The 18720-nt window shown below is 52.0% G+C and overlaps 1 protein-coding gene across 1 annotated transcript; it reads right to left on the bottom strand.

Moving 5' to 3' along the window:
- Positions 1-10846: 10846 nt before the first annotated feature.
- Positions 10847-14227, bottom strand: OVCA2 (OVCA2 serine hydrolase domain containing). The gene is made up of 2 exons (XM_081889626.1): positions 13965-14227; positions 10847-11976 (listed from the first exon to the last, which is right to left on the bottom strand). Exons 1-2 carry the CDS (start codon positions 14131-14133, stop codon positions 11474-11476), a joined length of 672 nt encoding a protein of 223 aa, XP_081745752.1. The 5' UTR covers positions 14134-14227; the 3' UTR covers positions 10847-11473.
- Between the last annotated feature and the right edge of the window lie 4493 nt (positions 14228-18720).

Below are 18720 nucleotides of genomic sequence, written 5' to 3'. Positions count from 1 at the left end.
ACAAGTATTAAATTGTGCTTGGAACAAGGCCAGTTCTGCCAGTCAAAGCGGTTGAAAGGGTGCATGGGTGGGGGGAATAGGGTGATCTTCTTGCAGGCAAACTGGTCCCAAGGTGTTAAGGGCTTTATATACAGATGGTAAGTAACACCTTGAATTTGGCCCGATCTGGCAGCAGCAACTGGTGCCCTGCATGTGTGTATGGGCTGTCATACAGGTCAAGTGCTGCAGGCACAACTTCCAAATGCACTGCTTTTAATGTACACATTAAAAGATGTGTGGGAATGTTCAGGGAGGCAGGAGAGGATATATTGTTTATTAATATCCTTCTAAACTTTGTGCTAGCAAGTTCCTTTACTTAGCAGAGTTTACATTCCTCTTTTACATACACAGCAGATAGCTGGTTGCAGGCTCGTGTGAGCCTCTCACTATTTTATACAATTCAGTATTGAACTGTATATTCCTGGTAAGTTCCCTTTTACCCCTATTAAAAGAATAAAGACACGACAATCTTATTTAAAGTCAATAAAAGATGTTTACTCACATCAGTTCACGGTTGAATTCCTGAAGGCAGGCTTGGTTACAAATATATACATGTGCATCTACCCCATATGGGAGATTTGATCCCAATGCTTCTGCTAGCTGAGCATTTCTAGCTGAGAAGCTGGTCCAGCGACAGAGGAAGTGAAAAAGAGAGAGAGTGGCAGCATGCCTTGTCGTTGTGTTACCTGGACAGGTAAGGTCACACAACATGCAAAGGAAGGATGCTCCAGCCAGGAGGAAACAGGAAGTTTTCGACTGGCTGGACCAAACATTCCCCTGCATGTCTTCTCTAGGAAAACAAGGAATGTTGTGTTTGACTGCTCTCAGTGGACTACTGCTCACAAGATGCGCATGTGTGGACAAGGCCCTGCAGGACCAGAGCAGAGGCTCATCTCACCCAAAGAGAGGGATAAAGTTTTCCCTCCTAACACTAGAACTCGCAGACACCCAGTGGAGCTGAATGGTGGATGGATAAAAGACAGTCCTTCAAGCAGCGGTGGAACTGGCTCCCGCAAGAGGCAGGCATGGCCTGGTCTCCCCGCACAGGAGGAGCTTGTGTGCAGATTCTGGATGACACTGCACATAAACTCTTACTGTTTGGGGAATGCCAGGGGCTTCTGGGTGGCTGCTCCCTCTGGTGCCAGGCAGAAATCCACAAGAGGCAGGGAAGGTGCCCATGTGCTCCCTGCCAGGGGCAGGACGGATCCAGCGCATCCTAGAATCTGCAGGCTGCTGCAGGAGGGAGGCAACGCCCCTCAACCCACGAACAGCAAATCTATATTTTTTTAAAAAAAATTATTGAGTTTTCCATATTTAATTACATCTAATTACACAAATCAATAACATAAAGCATTGCTCAGACAGAACATCAACTTCCTTCCCTCACTCTTTCTGACTTCCAAACATCTTTTAATAAATTCTCGCATTTCTATAGCTACTTTTCTACCTTAAATCTTCTTCTTTTTTATAAAAATTACCACCTTATATGTAAATCGGTTCCTTATTTTCACATTACAAGGAATTTCAAATCAAACCTACAAACGTTTTCAAATGTTTACAGTTTTCTTTCCTATAGAATATAAATTTGCTCCAGTCCTTCTGAAACAGTTCATCTTGCCGATTCCGGATCTTCCCCGTCAGCTTTGCCATCTCCACATATTCTACCATCTTTATCTGCCAATCTTCTAATAGCTCACTGAGGGGGAGGACCTTAAGGTCTACAAATGACAACATTTTGGAGGTCCCAAGGTGGTTAGATTGGTCGCAACTAGGGCCAGGGCCTTTTCAGTATTGGCCCTGACTTGGTGGAATGCTCTGCCACAAAAGACTAGGGCCCTGTGCATAGGGCCCCCTCAACATTTCCCTTTTTGTAAGGGAAGTTCCCTTATTCCAAATAGGATTCCTCACAAGAAAAGGGAAAAGTTGACAGCTATGGGCCCTGTGGGACTTGACGGCTTTCCGCAGGGCCTGCAAGACAGAGCTGTTCTGCCTGGCCTTTGGTTTGGCCTCAGTCTGACCCTTATGTTTCCCTCCCCTTATGGTTTTGATGAGGCTGCATTTTAAATTGCATTTTAACCTGTGTTTTAAATTGGATTTCCCACCCACCCCTATTATGTTTCTACTGTAATTTTACTGTTGTTAGCAACCCTGATCCCGGCTGTGGCCGGGGAGGGCAGGGTATAAATAAATTTATTTTTATTATTAAACCCAGGAGCCAGAATCAGCCCTCCATTCCACTCCACCTGGCCCTCAGCAAAAGAACACTCTCCCCATCTGAGATTCAAAGCAGCTGGTATTCAGAAGCATTGCTGCCCCCACAGCCCCGCCCCCTCCCTCCAGGACACGCCCCTTGCTGACCTTCCTGGCCAGAAGCCTTTCCTTGACCTCTGACCCTGCCTCTTTTCATGCCTGGAAGGAGGATGGAAAGAGGAAGGGGTGAGTATAATTGCTCCAGCTCCTTGTGCCTCTGGCATGCGGCCCCAGAAGGGAATGCTGCCCTCGATTCGGGGCCTTTAAGAGATCAAGGAAGTGTAGGAGGGAAAGGGCTAGCCAGCAATTTGGTCCTGGGAAGCGGAGAGCCCTGGCACAGCTGGACACATCTTTGGACATGGGCAGGCAGCCATCCAACAGGTAGGCTTCCTCTTCGCCAGGCTGCTTCCATCCTGAGAACTCTGTTTAGTTTCAGGAGGGCAAATCTTTCTTTCCGTTTAATCCAGCCCAGCATTCTGCCTCCGACAGGGGACAGCTGATGAAGACATGAAAGGGACGTGTCTCAGAGTCATCGGGCCCTAAATTTATGATTCCGTTGACTTATCATGAGCCTGGAGAAGAGGAGACAGCAGGTGACCCGAGAGCCACCTGAAGGGAGAAGGAAGGGAGCTTGCGTTCTGTTGCTCCAGAGGGCAGGACCCCAAACCAAGGGATTCAAATGGCAAGAAAAGCGATTCCGGCCAAACGTTAGGAAGAACTGTCTAAGAGCTGTTTTGGCAGTGGAACGGTCTACCTGGAGAGAGAGTCTGGAAGGCCACCTGCAATGGATCCTTCCGCTGTGATTCCTGCATTGCAGGGGATGGGACTAGATCTGACCCCTAGGGTCCCAAATCTATTATCACATTGGCGGGTGCAAACACACATGCCTGCCCTCTCCCTGGCTTTGGGGGGAAGGGGTGCCCCAGGGGAGCACCCTAGCCTGAGAATCCCAATTCCCTGGGTCTGAGGAACTCACCCCTGCCCTCATGTTCCTGCAGAAGGCCCCTTGGCCCGTAGGGTTAAGACACACAAATCCCACTGGCTTGCCTTCTTCAGGGGTTTCAGAAAGAACCCAGCAAAACAACAACAACACTGGAAGTGGGGTGTGTGTGTGTGTGTGTCAGGACGCATGTGCTGAACTCAACCCCAACTCTCCCCCACTGGACTAAGCTTTCCTTCTATCCGTGATGGAGGAATTATCCTGCATGGTGGTTGAAACTGGGACAATCGTCAAGTCTCGCCAATGAGTGGGCCGGCCGAGGAAGATGCTTGTCAAGTTGTGAGTTGTCCCGTTCTCTGGGGCAGACGGTGATGGGGTGAGTGTTGGGGGGTGGGGAGTGAGAAGGGAGCTCCCCGCCACCTCCCTTCTCTTCTTCCCTCTCTCTCTCTCTGTGTTTGAGTGACACATCCAGCCTCAGCATCTGGAAGCGATTTCTCCATCCTGCAGATTGTGCCAGCTCTGGGCTGCACAAGAGGGTCTGGCCTGGCCCTGGGAACACGCTGTTCCCAGCGCAGGAAGTGCCTTTGACTCTCAGTCACTGAACTGAGCCGCCGCCAGGAGGCTGAGGGGGCTGCTGCTGCTGCTGCGGCAGCGTTGCACAGTCTGAGTCAGGGCAGATCCTCTCTTCAAGCGGCGGCAAGACTGCTACCAAGGCACACTTCCTGGGGCCGCCCCCTGGCCGCTGTTCCAGCCACCCTAGGAAGGGCTGGGGCAACCTGCCTCCCCCTTTCCCCACTGAGCCAGGCCCAAGGGGAGCTATCCCCATCGAATCATAGAATTGTAGAATTGGAAGGGACCCCCAAGGATCATCTATTCCAACCCCTTGTGATGCAGGAATCAATAATGGGGGGCCTCCCTCGTCTCCTGAAGGGAAGGGGGTGCAAGAGGGACACAGTTTGCTCTTGGTTTATGCTCTGTGGGACTTTGACAGGGCAAAATCACAACGTGGCAACAGGGGCATTGGAAGAGCAGATGACTGCTGCTGGATTGGGTGGGGGGCGCCTAGTTCAGCATCCTGTTCTCCTAGGACTAACCAGATGCCCCCCCCAAATAAGCTCATATGCCAACCCACCCCCTGCCACTAATCTTCAACTCCCCCGCCAAAACCTATGCCACCTGTTAGTCACTTTATTTCATTTATTGTTGACTTTAAGACATTCCCAGTTTCTGACTAAGCTTCTTCCAACCAAAGCAAAGTCCAGTCATCAGCCTGTGCTGCCCCCCCCCGCTGCCCCCCTGTCCCTGTGGAGAATCAGTGCCGAATCAGTCTCTGAATCTGAAATCCTCAGTTCAGCTCAGGCTCCTTGGTTCTTGAAAGGCACTCTGCACATGCCTCAAAACCATTCAGAGCACCCCAAAGGGAGAGAGCTGCTGTGTTTTAACCAGGACAGGGGAGATCTGGGTTCGAATCTCCGTTCTTGTCACAAAACTTCCTGGGTAAGATGATGCTCCCCCCCCCCCCCAGCCTAGCCTACTTTGCATGGGTTTTGGGGGGGGGGTAAATAGCTTGGGAGAGAATCATGAAAACTGCCTTGAGATGCTTGAGAGAAAGGCAGGATATAAAGGCAGCAGGATTAAAGAACCCAGAAAGTTACAAGAGGATTAAAATTGGGTCCCACCGTCCGTTGAAATTAAGGCCCAATGAGGATGGGGGGTCCTGCCCTCTCCGCAACGGCAGCCTCAAGAGGACCCTCCCCGCTGGATTATTCACCCCCTCCCATGTCTCACTGACCCTACACCTCCTTTTTCTGCTACTCACGCAAGGGATTTTTTTGCGGGGATTGAGAAAGTGGGACCCACATATTTGTGGGGAGCGATGCGCCCTCTCCTTTCCCGTGCTGACTGAGTTTTGATGGTGGCGGGTCGGGAGGGACGGGGGTGTTTGGAGTGAACCCTAGAAGTTCTTTCGGAAGTAGAGGAAGGACCCCGTCCAGGCTGCGCCTCTGAGCATGTGCAGAGGGGCCCACCACGGGGAGCCCAGCCCACCCCGCAAAGTGGAATGTGGGGGGGGTCCTCCAAGAGAGCTGCACCCCGTTTTTACCTGGCGCGGCGCGCTCCTCTCTCCCTCGACGGCTCCCGGGAGGACTGCGCGCCCGACGGCACCGCCAGCTGGGGCTGCTGGGGCCTCTCGCGGGGCGGGCGGAGGCGTCAGCCACTTGCGCAAGCCGGGCTTGGCTTGGCCGGGACGACCCGGGGCTGATCCTGACGCCGAGCAGCGGCGCCAGCCAAGCTTCAGGGCCGCCCGCCCCGTCGGTGGCCGCTAACCGCGCCAGCAGGGGGCGCCCTTGGCACGGCCGCCGCCGCTCCACCCACATCCCTTCACAGGCTGGGCTGCCCAAGAAGGAGGCGCTCTGCACATGCCCAGGGGGCGCGGGAACATCGGCCTAGAATTCCAAACCGGAAGGGTTGGGCAGAGCCGGGTGGTATCACCTGGGGCCTTTTCTGCGCTCAACACGTGTCGTGATGGTGGCGTGCAGACGACGCTCTCCGCGTGCGCGGCGAAGCCCGAGAGGCCAGATCCTTCGTGTCCCCCTTCCTAGCCAGTCCTGCCTCAATGTGAACTAGACTAACTCCGCCCCCGCCCCGCCAACATAAGGGGGGTAGGAAAACGGCGTCCCGCTCCGCTCTGTCTGGAGATGATATGGCGCATGGAATCTGGGAGCTAACCCTGCCCCTAAAAAGAAAGTAATATTCTTATGGTGAAAGGGACTGGTTTTAAATAGAAAGGTCGGAAGCAGCCTTAAAATCAGGCCCCTGATCCAGCGGGTTTGTATTGCCTGCACTGACCGGCAGCGACTCTCCAGGGGGTTCTGAAGAGCTCCTTAGTTTAGCTTTAATGAAGGCATTAAAGAAAATAAAAAATGGGAATCAAATACAGGGGTCAGCAAACTTTTTCAGCAGGGGGCCGGTCCACTGTTCCTCATACCTTGTTGGGGGCTGGACTATATTTTTTGGGGGGTGGGGGAATGAACGAATTCCTATGCCCCACAAATAACCCAGAGATGCATGTTAAATAAAAGGACACATTCTACTCATATAAAAACACACTGATTCCAGAACCATCCGCGGGCCAGATTGAGAAGGCGATTGGGCCGGATCCGGCCCTCGGGCCTTAGTTTGCCTACCCATAGACACTGTGATCTCCTTGGTGGACCGGAGAGGTGGGTACAAAGTTAAATGCACGGAGGAAGACACTCCCCCCAATATACCTCGTTGTCGCCCCTGTCCCTGGATTTGCAACCTGATTTTTATTTGTTTTCCAATCACAGGAGCCCAGCCAGGGAGAGGATTCCTCTGCCAGGGGCAGCTGGGAGCAAGAGCTGCCTGTTTATGCCACGGATTCCACCCTGCTGGGCTCCGGGGACTCAAAGGGAACGCGGTCCGTTTTTTTTCTTTTTGCAAGCAGCAAAAGGGCAGCCAATTTCTCTCTTTGCAGCTGGCTGGCTGCAGCGCGTGTCAGTTATGGGGTGGGGGGTTACACAGCCCTGTAGCCCCACACTGCTTATGGGGCATCTGGTCGGCCACTGCAAGAACAGGACGCTAGACTGGATGGGCCCCCTTTTGGCCTGATCCAGCAGCCAGACTCTTCCTATGCTCTCATGGAGCCTCCAGGTCCAGAGACAGTCTATCTGGACCCCCAGGTTCTTTGGGGCATTTGGCTGCTGTGGGAGCAGGAGGCTGGGCTAAGTGTGTTCCCTGTGACCTGCTCCGGCTGCTGGGCTATTCTTCCGGGTAGGGAAATGGGCAAGAAGGAAGCCCCTCAAGTCTTGGGCTACTGAAAGGCCAGCTCTGGAGCCCCAGCCCCACTTGACAGTCCCTCCCTCTCTCCCAGGTTTTATGAACCATATTGTGGCGACTGCTCCTCCTGGTCTGGCAGGGGGGTTCTGTGGAAAGCCTCCCTCAAAAGCAGCTGGCATGACTCAAGAGATCTGGAGGGTGGGTGGGTGGCTGTCCCACCCGAGGCTGCCGGGAGCTCAGGACCACCATCGGGGCCTTGCAGAGCTCACTGCCAGCCGAGAGGCTTTAAGTTGCCACGGCAAAAGGTCCTCTTCTTCTTTGCTGTGGCCGCCCACAGATTGTGCTCATCCCAGGAGGCCTCTCTCCTGTTTACGAGGAAAAAGCCGAGGATGAGTAAGAGGAGCGAAGCACAGCGGCTGGGGAGGGGAAAAGCAAAGGCAGCTTGGCTCCGGGAGAGGAGGGCTGGGAGCCAAGGCAGCCTCACCAAGCAGGCCGCAAACTGATCGCCCACAGCCACGGAGACAGGCTGCAGGTGCCCGAGGGGAGGAGGTCGCAGCTCAACTAGGGAACTCCTTGCCACAGGAGGCAGGGGTCGGGTGGACCGCTTCATGGTGGGGGTGAAGGTTATCAACAGCAACCGGCCAAGATGGCTGTGCTCTGCCTCTTGGTGGGGAGAGAACTCTGCTGAATGGGCTAATGGTCTGATTAGGTATAAGGGAGCTTCCTGAGCTATTTAACTCTGCCCCTTTATTTGAGGACTAGAATCTTGCTTTCTTTTTAGGAAGAGGCCATAGCTCAATGGCAGAGCACCTGTTTGGCATGCAGAAGGCACCAGGTTCAATCCCCAACAGCATGTCCAGGTAGGGCTGGGACTGGGAGACTCCCTATATGAAACCCTGGAAAGTTGCTGCCAGTCAACAACAGTGAGCTAGATGGCCTCAGGGTCTGACTTCGGTACAAAGGCAGCTTCGCTCAGGGGCAGAGCACCTGCTTGGCACGCAGAAGGTTCTGGGTTCTGTTCCTAGTGCCATCTCCAGGCAGGGCTGGGAAGTGTTCCCTTCCTGAAACCCTGGAGAGCTGCTGCCAGCCAGTGTGGAGAACAATGAGATGGCCTAAGGCAAATTCCGCTGTAATTTCAGGTGGGGAAGCGGCGGCTTCCCAGCCGGCAGAGTAAGTGTTCCCAATAGGAACAAAGAAAGGTGCCTTACAGCTAAGTCAGGTCACTGGCCCATCTAGCTCAGTATTGTTGACACTGACTGACAGCAGCTCTTACAGGCAGGGAACATTTCCCCAGCCCCACCTGGGGGTGCCACTGGGCCCTGGGCTTTGTTCCTTCTGCATGCAAAGCAGGAGTTCAGCTGCCCTGGAGCCTTTGCTCCTTAGAAGAAAGCAGGGTTCCAGTCCTCATGAAGGAAGGGCTAATTGAAATCGGAAGCTGCCTTCCAGAGTCAGGCAGCTGGCCCATCTGGATCACACTCCTTCACACTGACCGGCAGTGGCTTTTCAGGGTCTCCTGATGGTATCCCTTCCGGGAGACGTGGGAAAGTGAACCTGGGGGCCTTCTGCATGCCAGGCAGGTGCTCTCCGTCTGGGCTACAGGCCTTCCTCATACCCTCATCAGTGCCCAAATGTTCCATGCCCACAAAAGGACCCCCTCCCCCAAAAGAACACCTCACTGTCGAGTAATCTGCTCTTCCTTCTTTCCTCCCTTCCTTCTGCACTGGGGACCCCTTTCCCCCTTCTCACCCCCCCCACTTGCCCGAGTCAAGACAGCAAGTCGGTCCCAGGGAAATGGCACCCCACCCTCCTCCCACAAAGACAGGGCCCTTCCGCCGGCAACCCCCCCCCCCAGCACCATCGCAGAAGCCCAGCGCCATCCCAGCGCCTCTCGACCAAAGCCTGTCGCCATGGAGAGGAAGAGGAGCCCCCTGCGGAGTGGCAGAGCGGGTGAGTCAGGCTCTGCAGAGCAGCAGCAGCAACAGCAGCAGCCTTTTCGCAAACAGAAAAACAGCCGCCAAGCGCCTGGCAGTGAGGAGCCTGCAGCCCTCCTCTTCCTCCTGGGTCCCTCGGAGCGCCTCCCCTACCCCCACCCCAGACCCAGACCCAGCCGTGAGATGGGGGGCTCACAAGACAGAGCCCTTTCCTAGCCCTGTCCAGCTTTTCCTGCCGTCTTCACTAGCCAGGTTGACTCCAGCAGGTGCTCCAAGGAAGGAGCCCTCAGCGGCTGGTTCCTTGCAGCCTGGCTGCCTTCTCATCCTTGCCTGTGGAGAGCAAGTCAGATGGAAGGGAAGCAGGCAGGGAAAGGCCTTCACGGGGGACATGGCTGCCCTCTAGTGCCTAAGGAAAAATTACAAAATGCTTCCTGGAGCCTTGATGGTCCTTAAACCGTCAGGCCAGGGGCCTGCGCCACCCAGCATCCTGTTCTCCCATCAGCCAGCCAGTTGTGGGACTGAGTGCAAGAGCACTTGAGGTTTGCAGGAAGAGGCTGAGAGAGGCATTTACGGCCACCAGCAGTGGAAGGGGCCATCGTGGCGAGGAACCTCCTCCATGAATTTGTCTGATCCTTTATCAGAACAGCAGAAAAAGCCCTGCTGCAGCAGGTGGACCAGGCCAAGGTAGAGCCTTCTAGTCCAGCATCTTCTTCTCACAGGGACAAAGCAGATGCCCCCGTGGGAAGCAGCAAGCAGGGCTCTTTGTTGCTGTTGTTGAGTCGTTTAGTCATGTCTGACTCTTCGTGACCCCATGGACCAGAGCACACCAGGCACTCCTGTCTTCCACTGCCTTCCGCAGTTTGGTCAAACTCATGTTTGTAGCTTCAAGAACACTGTCCCACCACCTCGTCCTCTGTCGTCCCCTTCTCCTTGTGCCCTCCATCTTTCCCAGCATCAGGGTCTTTTCCAGGGAGTCTTCTCATGAGGTCACCAAAGTATTGGAGCCTCAGCTTCAGGATCTGTCCTTCCAGTGAGCGCTCAGGGCTGATTTCCTTCAGAATGGAGAGGTTTGATCTTCTTGCAGTCCATGGGACTCTCAAGAGTCTCCTCCAGCACCAGAATTCAAAAGCATCAATTCTTTGGCGATCAGCCTTCTTTATGGTCCAGCTCTCACTTCCATACATCACTACTGGGAAAACCATATACGGACCTTTGTCAGCAAGGTGATGTCTCTGCTGGGCTCTTTAATGCAGTCCAAACTGGTCGCCACAATGGCCTCTGTGTGAGTGGAAATTAATGACACACTATGGGAAGAGAGCACTGCCCAGGCTCCAACACCTCCCTGTCCTTCCTGTGGCTCAGAGGCTTCCACTGGGCAGCTGCAGGAGGACTTGGGCGCAAAGAAAAGATGACAGCTATTTAAATTCTAATCCCTGCTCCAAGGCCCAGAAAAGTAGCTCGGAGCAAAAGCCCCTGCAGTCTAAAAGACGCCAAAGGTTGAAGAAAGGAGAGGGGGACGCCAAAGGATTTGGAAAAGCTGGAAATAAAAGGCCTCACTCAATTCTTCCTGTCCTGAGAGGGAAGGCTCACTTCAGCAAGGACACCAATGCAGGCCACAGCCAAGATGGTGCCACCCTCAAAAGAGGCCTCTTCCTCACTGGAGAAAGAAAAAACGGGGACAATATCTTAAGGTAAGAATTTGCATAACAACAAGAAGCTGTAAAGGAGCACTTTCAAAACACTTTGGAAGAACTAAGAATTCCAGTGGAAACTGACAGAGCTTAACACAAGGCCTGACTCTTTAACAGAAAACACAACCACAACAAAATAACCCATGACAAAAAGATCAAAGAATTACAACAAGAAAATACAGATATACACAACAAGCTTGGAGATGCAGAAAATTAAAACAGGAGAATTTATGTTTTTGGTTTTCTGAAGAGGGAGTGGAAGAAAACGATCCTGCACCATTTATTGCCACGTGGCTTAAATCGCTGCTTCTAGAACTCACAATCACCGATGGTTTTGAACGGCCACATTGAATGCTTTGCCCATTTCAGGAAGAAGGAGGGAGTGTGGCACAAACTGAGGAACTTAATATCTATAACTTACAAGGGGCAGCTGCAGGCGGACCCAGGGGGATGCCCTCAGGACAGTGCTTAGTTGAAGAGGCCTCAGCAATTCTTGCCCACCCCACTGATATCCTGCATGCTTTAACTGCCAGTCTCAAGGGCAGCTGACGCTCTCCCCCATGAAAAGCCCAGAAAACCCCAGTAGGGGAAGAATAAAGAGCTCTTTTTAAATAATTTTCAACACAGGGACAGACAAGATTTTCAGATCTAACAAGTCCCAGTTTACTCATCCCTCAAGGCAGTGGTTGCAAAACTAATAGGATTCTCTGGCCATCACGCTGCAGTGACCAAGCAGGCCAAGAGCTGCCCCTTAAACCTTCATCCACTGGAAGTCCCACTCCGGCCAAGCCCCAAAGCAGCCTGGGCACTGGGCCCCAACGCAGTCACTTTACAAACTGATCCAAGAATTCCAGATAGGCTTTCTTTTGGGGTGCGGAGGCCGGGACAAAGTGGCCCCCTGTGTGAATGAGGGTGACGGGCTCCGCAAAGCAGGAGGCAAGCTGCCTGCTCATCTCAGCTGAGATGACCCGATCCGTCTCGCCCAGGACGTGCAGGCTGGGCACTGCAATGGGTTCCTGGTAGTAGCCCTGGTGGGGGGCGGCCTGGCTCTTGAAGCCAGCCACCACGATGGCGAAGTCAAATGGAAAGCGGGGGTCTCCGCACTGCTTCAGGGCACAAATGATGCCCACCAACGCTGCTCCCTGGCTGAAGCCCAGGAGGCCGTCAATGGGGCCCTGCTCCGCAAAGGCCTTGGCAATGGTGTCTAGGGACTCCTCCAGCCCTTTGCAGGAAGACGCTTCTTCCAGGGCACTGAATGTCCCTTCCTGGGGGTTGGAGAACCACCAGCCCTTTGAGTCAGCTTCTAGAGCACCTGAGGCAGCTTCCCCTGCAATGGAAAGGGGTGGGGGTTAGCAAGAATGTCACGAGAGACCAGCAGCCCTGCAGATGAGGGACAACTCATCGGAACACTCTTCATTAATTCCCTCTCTTGCAGCATAACAAATCTTAACCTTAGATGTTGTGGCCATCCCATGAATCTCAAAATATTGGAAGATTCCAGACTTTACGCAGCACAGACTGTGGAACTCGATCACAAAGGAGGCAGCGATGGCCGGCCACCGACAAAGTTGGTTTTGAAAGAGGATTAGACACATTAAAGGAGGAGGGGACTGCTGATGACTGCTAGCCACAGTGGTCTCCATAGTCAGAGGCAGTGATGCTTCTGAATGCCAGTTTTCTGGAAACAGAGGAGGGAAGAGTTGCTCTTGTGCTTGAATCCTGCTGGAGGGTTTCCCTTTGGGGCAGGAACAGCAGGCTGGGCAAGATGGGCCATGGGCCTGATCCAGCAGGCCCTTCTTATGCTCCTAGAGCCTAATAAATCTGCAAGTCTTTAACCTGGCGCCCTCCAGGGGTTGTTGGACTACAAATCCCATCAGCCTCTAAACCAGCAGAGGACAGGCAAAGGCTTCATGCAGGTGTAATTGCAAGACTTGTTTTTTACTGCAACTGTCTCCATTTTTTCTCACTAGTCCCTGACCTTTCTACTAACAATCACTCATGAAGTGTTGTTGCTTTCAGAGGGTGAGAAATATGAGTATGTACAAATGTTCATGATCAAACCATACAGTGACTAATGTGTTTTTGTACAGGGATAAGAAACGAGGGCCCACGCCACAGACCTGCCACTCAAATACAAACCATAACTTGTTCCTCCCACCTCAGAACAGATTTTCTCTCAGTAATTCTTACAATCAGCCTGTGGGTAGACCACTAATGGTAGGGTCTCCATCCCTGCCGGGGAAACAGAAAGGACTCGCTTAAGGCAACAGGGACTTTACCAACCGCAATGTATTTTACAGGCTTCACTGGGATTTTTGCCGTGGGTTTGGAAACCAGGGTTTTGCTGGAGCTTTTTCTTAACTGGAGAGGCCAGGGATTCAACCTGGGACTTTCTTCCAGCAAAGCAGCTGATCTGCCCTTACACTCCAGTTCCTTCCCCTAACAAACACACCTGAGCCTGCTCTATGAGGGATCTGTGGCTGAGAACAGGTGGAGAAACCGAAGAAGAGCCCTACAGCAGCTGGATTAGGCGGGGGGGGGGATCGAGTGCAGCCTCCTGTTGCCACAGTGGCCACCCAGATGTCCCCAAGGGAAGCCCACAAAGCAGCAGGACCGGGGGGGGGGGCAGCAGCTGCTGCACACCACATGCAACATCTTCATTAAACTAGAGGAGGGTTTCCCAAACTTGGGTCTCCAGCTGTTTGGGGACTACAATTCCCATCATCCCTGAGCACTGGTCCCGCTAGCTAGGGGGTGGCCCGGGTGGGGGTGGGAGATGTAGTCCAAAAACTGCTGGAGAAAGCCTGTTTGGGAAACTCCAAGGTCTCCTTCCTGGCAGGTCAGGAGGACATCCTAAGAGGCTGCAGGGTCCGGCCCAAGAGGGGCCCATCTTGCCCAGCCTCCTCTTCTCACGGTGGCCGATGCCCCCCAGCAAACGGGATCCGAGCCCCAGAGCCAGCCTCCCCTCCTGGGGTTCCCAGTCCCTGGCCTTGGGAGCCACGCTGGCCCCTCGGAGCCCGTCCTCGACAGCCTCTCACCCGCCACGAACTGGCCCAGTCCTCTCTGGGAGACCGCGGGGCTGCTGGCCCGGCAGATTTCTTTTTTTAAAAAAAGTTCACAAAATGGATTAACGAGATTTTCTCCTGATTAGTTGCCCCTCTGGGAGGCGGAAGAGGTTTTTTGAGGGGGGAATAGCACTCTGCACATGCTCAGAGGAACACCCGACACCCAACCAGCCTGGCCAATGGCAGGGCTCTCCTGGAGTGACGTCAGGGGAGGCGGTCCGTGACGTCACAGGGAGGCCCCGCCCCTCACCTGACGGGAGGGGCGCGTCCACCGAATGGGGCGCGTCCACGTACAGGAGCTCCGCGCGCCCGCGGAGGGCCTTGCGCAGGGACCCGGTTCGCGCGCGGAAGATGTCCGCGCTCTGCCGGTATCCATGGAGACAGAGCAGCCGCAACCCGCCGCGCCCGCGGGAGGACATGCCGCATCCGGGTATCTGCGCCAGGTGGGAAGTAGAACGAGGGAAGCCGAAAGCGACGCTCCTCTTTGCAGCGTCTATGGTTAGGAGGCCGGAAACGCCCTTCTAGTACCGTAGAGCTAGCAAAGATGTAGAGTGAACTCTATTCGGGGTCTGGAGAGGTGAATTCCGGGCTCGCTCATGGAAATCTGGCTCTCAGGTCTGATTCCATCTGTGCGCGTAACACTTAAGATGCCTGCCAAGGCGAAACGTGCCTGCTTCCCCCTGCGTCTGCCAGGGGAGGAAAGAGCAAGCGAGAGGAGGCTCACGACAGCCCTGCAAGGTAGGACACCAGAGGCGGGTAGGATTCCCAAGCAAAAAAAACAGTGGCCTTAAATTCATCGCCTGCCCCAACCTCCTCTTTCTGTGCAAAAATAAAGAGAGCAATCCTGCCACGGTCTTTTTAAATCTCACACAGAGGACCCTTTCCCTCCACTGCCTTGCCTACTAACAGTGAATGCTTACTCACAAGTAAGCCCCACTGAGTGATACAGGTCTTGCTCCCAGGTAAGTGTGCATGTTTAGGATTCCTTCCAGTAGCACCTTAGAGACCAACTAAGTTAGTTCTTGGTATGAGCTTTCGTGTGTATGCACACATGCACACGAAAGCTCATACCAAGAACTAACTTAGTTGGTCTTTAAGGTGCTACTGGAAGGAATTTTTTTTGTTTTGACTATGGCAGACCAACACAGCTACCTATCTGTAACATGTTTAGGATGGCAGCCTTAAGCTACTTATTTACTTTGCGATTTCTAAGGCAGATCTCAAATTATTTAGGGGAACGGAAATTAATTTCACATTAAGGCAGCTGGGAGACCCTGTACAGATTTGGGCAACTGAACAGTCTTTTTTGTGGCATTTTCAGACCCTCCCAAGTGTCCCTATTTTCCAGGTACAGCCCCGGATTCACAGAAGCCACCCTGGTTTCTGATTTGATCCCAGAGTGTCCCTCTTTTCCCTAGGATGCCCGTATCTTCATCGGAGAAAGCTTGGAGAGTATGGAGATGTGACCCTGAACCAAAGAGATGAATAACTATACAACTTTTAATGTTTAATGTTTTATTATGTTTTTTTATATGTTTTAAGCTGCCCAGAGTGGCTGGAGCAACCCAGGCAGATGGGTGGGATACAAATAATAAAAAGATGGTGATGGAATGAACTCTCTCCACTGTGCAGCAGCCACTTTTCAGTTTTGACTGCATTTTTGAGTGTATTTTGTAAAGAGGGACTGCTGTCCCAAACAGGCTGCATAGCAGAGGGGCCTGGCTCTCCTCTTGCACCCACAGCCAGGCATTTGGGGACCTTACCCCTTCTCAAGGGTAGTGGAGGCATTACAAGTGTTAACAGAGAAATCTGAGGGCTCCCTTGGACAAAAAACAAGGACACCAGCCAGGAATACCAGAGCAAAACAGCAGCCAGTAGGCTTGGTCTTGATTGAAGACTGTCGCGACAGGACTCCCACCTGCCACCAGGTGGAACAAGATGGAAGCCCCAAACAAAAGAGAACCCAAACTTTTATTAGCTACTAATCCCCATGTTTGAGTGCTCACTGGAAGGACAGATCGTGAAGCTGAGACTCCAGTACTTTGGCCACCTCATGAGAAGAGAAGACTCCCTGGAAAAGACCCTGATGTTGGGAAAGATGGAGGGCACAAGGAGAAGGGGACGACAGAGGACAAGATGGTTGGACAGTGTTCTCGAAGCTACTAACAGGAGTTTGACCAAACTGCGGGAGGCAGTGGAAGACAGAAGTGCCTGGTGTGCTCTGGTCCAGGGGGTTACGAAGAGTCGGACACGACTAAACAACAACAACAATCCCCATGTTCTGGGAAATGATATATAATGAACTGAAAAAGGTATTTAAATATACCTTTCTGAAGAAACCAGAGGCCTTTCTCTTGGGCATTGTCGGCCAATTGGTGCCAAAGAAGGATAGAACATTTTTTATGTATGCTACAACAGCAGCAAGAATACTCATCGCAAAGTATTGGAAGACACAAGACCTACCCACCTTGGAAGAATGGCAGATGAAGGTGATAGACTATATGGGACTGGCAGAAATGACTGGCAGAATCCGAGACCAGGGGAGAGAGACAGCGGAAGAAGATTGGAAGAAATTTAAGGACTATTTTAAGAAACATTGCAAAATTAATGAATGTTAGAATGACGTTGGTTTAGAAATTATGTGGTTTCCAGCTGTAATGGATAAGTAAAAAGAAAAGAAAAGTTAAAAATTAAATGAAAATTAAGGGAAAGGATTTGCTGAATTAAAAAATTAGAAATCGGAATACAGAAAGGGGAGGTATGAGGAAGTCGGGGAAGTAAGTTATAAGAAAAGAAGGGATTGAAATTATACTTGTTTTTACTTTTGTCTGTTAGTATTATTGTTTGTATAATTGTTTGTTTTGTTTTTATATAATTTTTGAAACTTTAATAAAAATCTTTTTTAAAAAAAAACAACAACAATCCCCATGTTACACCCCCCAAACTGCATCACTCATACATCACGGTTACATCATGAAAGGGGAGGTCTGGTGGCAGAAATCTGAGCATCCTGGACCCTGCCCCATGGTTCCCCTTGCCCTCCACCAAACACCCATCATCAAGTGTTTGTTTCTTGTGGCTGATTAGCTGCTCTCCCTGTGCAAAGGTCAGAGGGGGCAGGGTTTCTGTTGAGGTAGGTGATTAGCTGTGGGAGGAGCTTAGCAGAGCTTGCAGGGCAGCAGCGCACGCCTAGTGGCGTGCGCAGTTTGATCCATCTTTTAGATTTAGGGGAGCTAGTCTCAAACGTTTGTTGGGGGAGACCTAGGTTTTTTTTGGGTGGAGTTATTTGTCCTGTCTTCACGCTTCTTATGATGGAGGACCGCTGTAGCCACCCCCAACGACACATTCTCAAGATGGAGGGTGAGGGAACAGCTGCATTCGCCTGCGGTTCCTGCGCAATGTTTGCCATCTTGCCAAAGGTTGCAGGCCGCTTTACCTGCAGCAATTGCATGTTGTTTGCCCTCTTAAAAGACAAAGTCCAGCAACTGGAGGAACATGTAGCTACGCTCCAAAGAATTAGAGAGCTGGAGCTCTTCTTGGAAGCAACAGAGCACACCGTCTCCACCAAGGAGGAGACAGGGGACTCCCCTGAGAAGGAGGCTGGTTCACCAACACAGGAGCCAGATATATGGAGAAACATGACTCAAAGAAGTAGGAGGCCCAGGGTTCGCTCTGATTGATTAGAAATACACGATCGCTTTGAGGTCCTCTCCCCTAGCATGGAAGACGAAGAGCAGACTCCATTTGAGGATCTCTCCCTCATTACAGTCGATCAGGTATATGAAGACAAGCAGCAAAGTCAGTCCTCAGGGAATGTGCAGGCGACCTTGGAACAGACAGCTCACGGAAGAACCCCGACCAGACCTAAGAGGAGGCGTGTAGTGGTGATAGGGGATTCCCTACTGAGGGGAACAGAAGCAGTGATCTGTGGGCCTGACAAGATGTCTCAGGAAGTGTGCTGTCTCCCCGGTGCTAAGATCCAAGATGTAACTGAACGACTGCAAGGAATCGTAAAACCCACTGACAAATACCCCTTCCTCTTGGTTCATGTGGGAACCAATGACACTGCAAGCAATAGCCTCCAGAAGATCAAAAGAGAGGCTCTGGGCAGGAAATTGAAGCAATTAAATGCACAAATTGTCATCTCATCTGTCCTCCCAGTTGAACGACGTGGCCCAGGGAGAGAGGGGAAAATAGTGGAAGTGAACAGCTGGCTTCGCAAATGGTGTAAACAGGAACGGTTTGGATTCTTAGATCACGGACTGCAGTTTCTTGAAGATGGACTTCTGGCAAGCGATGGGCTGCACCTCACAACGGTTGGGAGGAATGTTTTTGCCAAAAATCTCAGAAACCTCATCAGGAGGGCTTTAAACTGACTAATGTGGGGGAGGGAGACAGTGCTCCTGAAGGTAGGAGTCTATCAATTGATGAAGATGATCATCCAAATGTCATAGACCAAATGGAGCAAACAGCACGCAGACCTAGTGGTGGGAGGAAAAAATCCTTAAATAAGAGACACGGGGGAATGATTAATGGACTTCATTTCTGTACACTAATGCACAAAGCATGGGAAATAAACAAGATGAGCTTGAGCTCTTGGTACAGCAAACTAAATATGACATAATAGGCATCACTGAAACCTGGTGGGATAAGTCCCACGATTGGAATGTAACAATGGAGGGATACAATCTATTTCAGAGAAACAGACCAGACAAGAAAGGAGGAGGAGTGGCGTTATATGTCAGGGATGTGTATACATGTGAAGAGATCCAAGATTTAGAACCTCAAAGCCAAAGTGAGAGCATTTGGGTCAAAATTAAGGGAGAGAAGAATAACAGGGACCTCATTGTGGGAGTTTACTATAGATCCCCAAGCCAAACGGAGGACATAGATGATGCCTTCCTGGAACAGATGGCCAAGCATGCAAAAGGAAGGGAGATAGTAGTAATGGGGGACTTCAATTACCCAGATATTTGTTGGATGTCAAACTCAGCCAAGAGCATAAG

This window comes from Podarcis melisellensis (assembly GCF_964234715.1).
Source record: "Podarcis melisellensis genome assembly, chromosome: 15".
NCBI lineage: Eukaryota > Metazoa > Chordata > Lepidosauria > Squamata > Lacertidae > Podarcis > Podarcis melisellensis.
This window is presented reverse-complemented; position numbering and strand designations above follow the sequence as displayed.